General features: G+C 45.3%; 1 protein-coding gene across 1 annotated transcript in view; it reads right to left on the bottom strand.

Moving 5' to 3' along the window:
• Positions 1–345: 345 nt before the first annotated feature.
• LOC128564923 (solute carrier family 22 member 20) overlaps positions 346–6278 on the bottom strand; it is a 30294-nt gene continuing 24361 nt past the window's right edge. Inside the window, exon 10 of the mRNA XM_053561019.1 lies at positions 346–728. Coding sequence (XP_053416994.1) covers positions 632–728 — 97 coding nt within the window. The 3' untranslated portion in view covers positions 346–631. The remainder of the gene's footprint in view (positions 729–6278) is intronic.

Raw genomic sequence — 6278 nt, 5'->3', positions numbered from 1 at the left:
TTCCTCATTAACTATTTATTGAGCATGTGCCACCTGCAAGGCCTGTGCCACGACAAGGGCTGCTGGGCCACAAAGGCAGAAGAGAAGGGCTGCTGTAGGGACATTTGGCAGTCGAGGACATAAGTCACACACAAAGGGAAGAATATTTACTCTTTCCAAATAAGTGGACTAAATGAATTCTCAAAGTCTCTCAAGGACAAGTGGGACTATTCCAGGGACAACTCTGTGACAGAGACCTAACCCTAACTCTGCAAAGACAAGTTGTTCTTGGGAATAAACAGAGACATTTTTTTTTTTAATTTTAAAATATCAAGGGGGTACAAATGTTTTAGGTTACATGGATCCTTTTTGTAGTTCTGAGTCCTGGCTATAGATACGCCACTGTGAGGGGCAGATTTGGCCCTGGGGACTGGCTCCTCCTGCTTTCTGTATATTTGTAAGTTGCTGGTTGGGTTTCCTTTTGAGCGGCCCCAGCCTTGGCTTGTGGGTGGCTCTCGGGCTGAGCCAGGATTTTTTTTAGGAGCCTTTCTTCCAAGATGACATCAGCATCCCCAGGTGCTCCCGGGAGCAGCCCCTGAGCAGTTAGTACCCAGGCTTAGGTGCTGCTAACAAGTGCCGGGCTCTTGGCAGTTTAAATGGTTTCTCTGAGGGGAGAAGCTCCTATCTGCTGAAGAGAAATTTCTTCACTCTTCTCTTCTACATCCTTCCTGGAAGGGCCTTTTTTGACTCTGTTGAGACAGAAAGGTGGAACAGCGGTGGTGAGGATTTGTGTCACATGCATGATGTGTGTCTCTCCTCTCCCAGCTGTGGCAGCCGGGTTTTCCTGGGGCACCTTAGCAGGCACCCTCCCACTCCTGCTCTCTCCTACACGATCCCTGACATCAAGCTGGCAGAGGCTGGCCTGGCTGGTAATGGCCTTAGAAGAGCTATAAGGTCAAGGATTCCAGCCAAGAGTTTGACAGATAAGGATCTGGAGGCCCGACATGTACTGAAGGTCACCTAGCAGGTGAATGAGGGACCAGGTCTCAAATGCGTTTGCCTTGGCCAAGGGCACCAGTGGAGACCCCAGGGACTGGGTACTACCAGTGCCCTTCTTCTCCTGCCTTAGGAGGCAGAGAGGGATGAGGATGAGGGCTCTGGGCTGCTCCTCAAGGAGTCAGGGAAGGGATGAGGACAGGGAAGTTGCCTGAACTTTGAGGCCCCCTTAGTTCCAAATAGCTAAGAGCGACCCTACAGGGCTTTCCAGCCTTTGAGCTGACCCAATTTTGCCTTTTGGTTCATCCTCTAATCTTTGAAATGATTTATGTTCTATTTCCTTTCATTTATTTTATCTTCATATTGCACACACTGATGATTGTTGGTTTTTGCACTGAATTGCCTTAGTTTTTGTTATATTCTTTTTTTTTTCTTTGAGACGGACTCTAACTTGGTCACCCTTGGTAGAGTGCTGTGGCATCTTAGCTCACAGCAACCTCAAACCCTTGGGTTCAAATGAGTCTCTTGCCTCAGCCTCACACATAGCTGGGACCACAGTCACTCGCCACAGCCACCTGGCTATTTTTTAGATAAGGTCTCACTCTGGCTTAAACTAGTCTTGAACCCATGAACTTAGGTGATCCACCTGCCTCAGCCTCCCAAGTGCTGCATTACAGGCATGGGCCACCTGCCCGGCCCAGTTTTTGTTATCTTTTTGTTTTAGCCATTTACATGTCTTAACCATTTTCCTGTCTACATTTAGCTGCTTCTAATTTTTAGAACTTTTTCAGTGTTCATACTATTTCATCAATGTCTCCATCCTTACCTTTTAACTCTTCTATTTCTAATCTTTTATTATAGTTCTTTGGTTTACTTTAATTTTAGTTTAATTTTATTTTTTGTGATTCTTTCTTTTTTTCTTCTTTTTGGAGAGAGAGTCTTGCTCTGTTGTCTGGGCTAGAGTGGCATGGTATCAGCTTAGCTCACTGCAATCTCAAACTCGCAGGTTCGAAAGATCCTCTGCCTCAGCCTCTGGAGTAGCTGGGACTACAGGCACCCACCACAACACCCAGCTAATTTTTCTGATTTTTCTGTGTTTAATAGTGATGGGGTCTTGCTCTTGCTGAAGCTGGTCTTAAACTCCTGAGCTCAAGCAATCCACCCACCTTGGCCTCCCAGAGTGCTGGGACTGCAGGCCTGAGCCACTGTGCCTGACTCTGATTTCTTTTTTTTCCTTTTCTTTCTTTTTCTTTTCTTTTTTTTTTTTTTGAGACAGAGCCTCAAGCTGTCGCACTGGGTAGAGTGATGTGGCATCATAGCTCACGGCAACCTCCAACTCCTGGGCTCAAGTGATACTCCTGCCTCTGCTTCCCAAGTAGGTGAGACTACAGGCACCTGCCACAATGCCCGGCTATATTTTGGTTGCAGCCATCATTGTTATTTGGCGGCCCAGGCTGGATTTGAACCCGCCAGCTCAGGTGTATGTGGCTGTTGCCTTAGCCGCTTGAGCCAGGGGCACTGAGCCCTGACTGATTTCTTAACGTGGCAGCCTCTTTTCTTCTTATTCTATTATCCTACATCTCTCTTTTTCTGATCTTTGATCCTTCTCATTTTTCTGACTTCTGTCCCCTGGTATCATTCAGCTTCTGGGTTTTATTTGTTGTGTGCAAGTGAGAAATTCTCCAAGGAAAGTAAATGGTTGGAGGGTTGGAAGCTTCTGCAGGCCAGGCTGCCTCTCTCCTGGGCTTTGGGAAACCTGTCTTCCCAGCTCCTCTCCTAGCTTCTAGGCCTGAAAAAAAGTGTTGGGAAACTGCCTCATTGGATTTTTACAATTTTTAAAAATTATGTGACTTTCCCCTCTGATTATCAAAGAAAACCTACTCAATAGAGATAATTATGAGATAATTCTAAAAATGTAAAGCATCCAGGAAAAAATAAATATCATCCATGCTTTGAAGTAACACTGTCACTATTTTAATACGTTTCTTTCTCACTTTCAAGTCTCTATTTCATGACATAATTAAGAAAATATTGGGCGGCGCCTGTGGCTCAAGGAGTAGGGCGCCGGTCCCATATGCCAGAGGTGGCGGGTTCAAACCCAGCCCCGGCCAAAAAAAAAAAAAAAACAAAAAAAAACCAAAAAAAAAAAAAAAAAAGAAGAATTAAAAAAAAAAAAAAAAGAAAATATTGGGGGCAGCTCCTGTGGCTCAGTGAGTAGGGCGCCTGCCCCATATAACGAGGGTGGCGGGTTCAAACTCAGCTCTGGCCAAATTGCAACAAAAAAATAGCCGGGTGTTGTGGCGAGCGCCTGTAGTCCCAGCTACTTGGGAGGCTGAGGCAAGAGAATTGTCTAAGCCCAGGAGCTGGAGGTTGATGCCACGGCACTCTAACCGAGAACAACAAGGTGAGACTCTGTCTCTAAAAAAATCCCTCCCCTAAAAAGAAAATATTGGGCGGTGCCTATGGCTCAAAGGGGTAGGGCGCTGGTCCCATATGCTGGAGGTGGTGGGTTCCAGCCCCGGCTAAAAACCACAAAAAAAAAAAAAAAAAAAGAAAAGAAAAAAAATATTGGCTGGGCACAAGGGCTCATGCCTATAGCCCCAGCACTTTGGGAGGCTAAGGCAAGAGGATGCTTGAACCCAGGAGTTTGAGATTGCTGTGAACTATGAGAAATCTACTGTTAAAAAGAAAAAGAAGGCGGTGACTGTGGCTCAAGGAGTAGGGCGCTGGTCTCATATGCCATAGGTGGCGGGTTCAAACCCAGCCCCAGCCAAAAACCACAAAAAAAAAAGAAAGAAAGAAAGAAAAAAAGATAGAAAAGAAAAAGGGCAGCACCCATAGCTCAGTGGCTAGGGCACTGGCCACATACACAGAAGTTGGTGGGTTTGAACCCAGCCTGGGCCTGCTAAACAACAATGACAACTGCAACCAAAAAATAGCTGGGCATTGTAGTCCCAACTACTTGGGAGGCTGAGGCAAGATAATCGCTTAAGTCCAAGAGTTTGAGGTTGCTGTGAGCTGTGACGCCATAGCACTCTACTGAGGGCAACATAGTGAGACTCTGTCTCAAAAAAAAATAAAAAAAGAATAGGAAATATCATAAGTAATTTTAAGATATTGTTTAACAGTATTTGTGAACATTCCCTATGCTATGAAATATTTCATAATATAACTTTTAACTATTGTACAATGTATTATGATTTTCTTACATTTAGGATATTTGGAGAGTTTACAATTTTTCTAAACACAGTGGTAAATATATATATATTTTTTCTTTTAGAGAGAGAGTCTTACTTTGTCACCCTTGGTAGAGTGGTGTAGTGTCACAGCTCACAGCAACCTCCAGCTCTTGGGCTTAGGCGATTCTCTTGCCTTAGTCTCCCGAGTGGCTGGGACTACAGGCACTTGCCACAACGCCCAGCTATTTTTTGTTGCAGTTTGGCCAGGGCCGGGTGTTCTAACCCACCACCTTTGGTAAATGGGGCTGGCACCCTACTCACTGAGCCACAGCGCCATCCTATATATATTTTTTGAGACAGAGTCTCACTTTGTCACCTCTCTGTACAGTGCTGTGGCATCAGCAAGCTCAAACTCTTGGGCTCAAGCTATTCTTTCTCTCTTATATTTTTTATTGAGACAGAGTTTCACTTTGTTGCCCTCGGTAGAAGGCCATGGCATCACAGCTTATAGTAACCTCAAACTCTTGGGCTTAAGTGATTGTCTTGCCTCAGCCTCCCAAGTAGCTGGGACTACAGGTGCCCACCACAATGCCCGGCTAGTTTTTTGTTTTCAGCAGGCCAGGGCTGGGTTCGAACCCACCAGCCCTGGTGCATGTGGCCGGCGCCCTACCCACTGAGCTACAGGCGCTGCCTCAAGCTATTCTCTTGCTTCAGCCTCCCAAGCAGCTGGGACTACAGGCATCTGCCACAACGCCTGGCTATTTGTTTGTTTATTTGTTTAGTAGAACCAGGCCGGGTTCGAACCCACCAGCCCTGGTGTATGTGGCCAGTGCCCTAACAACTGAATTACGGACACTGAGCTGAGTGATAAATATCTTTGTATATGAACTCCATCCACATTCAGCTTATTGTTTTAGGACAAATTTTTGTAAATGTCGTTCTACTTAGAAAAATATGAATCTTTGTATAGCTCATGACTAGTAATGCCAAAGAAGTTTTCAGAAAGAAGGTGGCGCCTATAGTTCAGTGGGTAGGGTGCCAGCCACATACACCGAGGCTGGCGGGTTTGAACCCAGCCTAGGCAGCTAAAACAATGACAACTGCAACAACAACAAAAAATAGCTGGGCATTGTGGCAGGCGCCTATAGTCTCAGCTACTGGGAAGGCTGAGGCAAGAGAATCACTTACGCCCAAGAGTGGGAGGTTGCTGTGAGCTGTGATGCCACAGCACTCTACTGAGAGTGATATAGTGAGACTCTGTAAAAAAAAAAAAAAAACCTGGGCGGCGCCTGTGGCTTAGTCGGTGGGGCGCCGGCCCCATGTGCCGAGGGTGGCGGGTTCGAACCCGGCCCCGGCCAAACTGCAACCAAAAAATAGCCGGGCGTTGTGGCGGGTGCCTGTAGTCCCAGCTACTCGGGAGGCTGAGGCAAGAGAATCACTTAAGCCCAGGAGTTGGAGGTTGCTGTGAGCTGTGTGAGGCCACGGCACTCTACCGAGGGCCATAAAGTGAGACTCTGTCTCTACAAAAAAAAAAAATAAAAACCTGAAGTTTTCAGAAAGAGTATAGGGATTTCTTCACTAACCATAGATGCTCCTGCACTGACTATTACTATGTTTTAAATTAGTTACTTATTGGATATTTTTTAAATGATATCTCCCTGTTTAAATCTGCAATTCTTTTGTTTCTGACTGCAGTGGATACTTTTATTCTGCTAACTTTCCATTTGCATTTCTTCCACTGTGAACGTTCTATTCTTACCCAAAAGGATTATTTTGAACGCAGTTAGTCACCTGTTGGTCATTACTCCAACAAGCCGAAACATAACCCTAACTAGGTCACCAGAGCTGACCCTAGCACATCATCAGTCCTTCAGAACATTCTGTGAATCATGCTTGGCCTCATGATTAATGATGTATCTGCAATTTACACAGAAATACATGATGGTATTCACCAGTGATTTTTGTTGGTCTACAAAAAAAATCTGGGTAAAGCCCATTTGCATCTTGTCGGTGGGAACAGTGTTAGGAGATAATGAGAACTAATCTGGCTCTGCTCTCCACATCTTGGGAATGAGCATCTTGCAAGGGCCGTTTTCTTCTCATTTTTTTTTTTCTTAATTACAA

This window comes from Nycticebus coucang, chromosome 14 (genome assembly GCF_027406575.1).
Source record: "Nycticebus coucang isolate mNycCou1 chromosome 14, mNycCou1.pri, whole genome shotgun sequence".
In the NCBI taxonomy this organism is placed as follows: domain Eukaryota; kingdom Metazoa; phylum Chordata; class Mammalia; order Primates; family Lorisidae; genus Nycticebus; species Nycticebus coucang.
The sequence above is the reverse complement of the archived record's forward strand: the minus strand, read 5'-3'. Positions and strand labels throughout refer to the sequence as shown.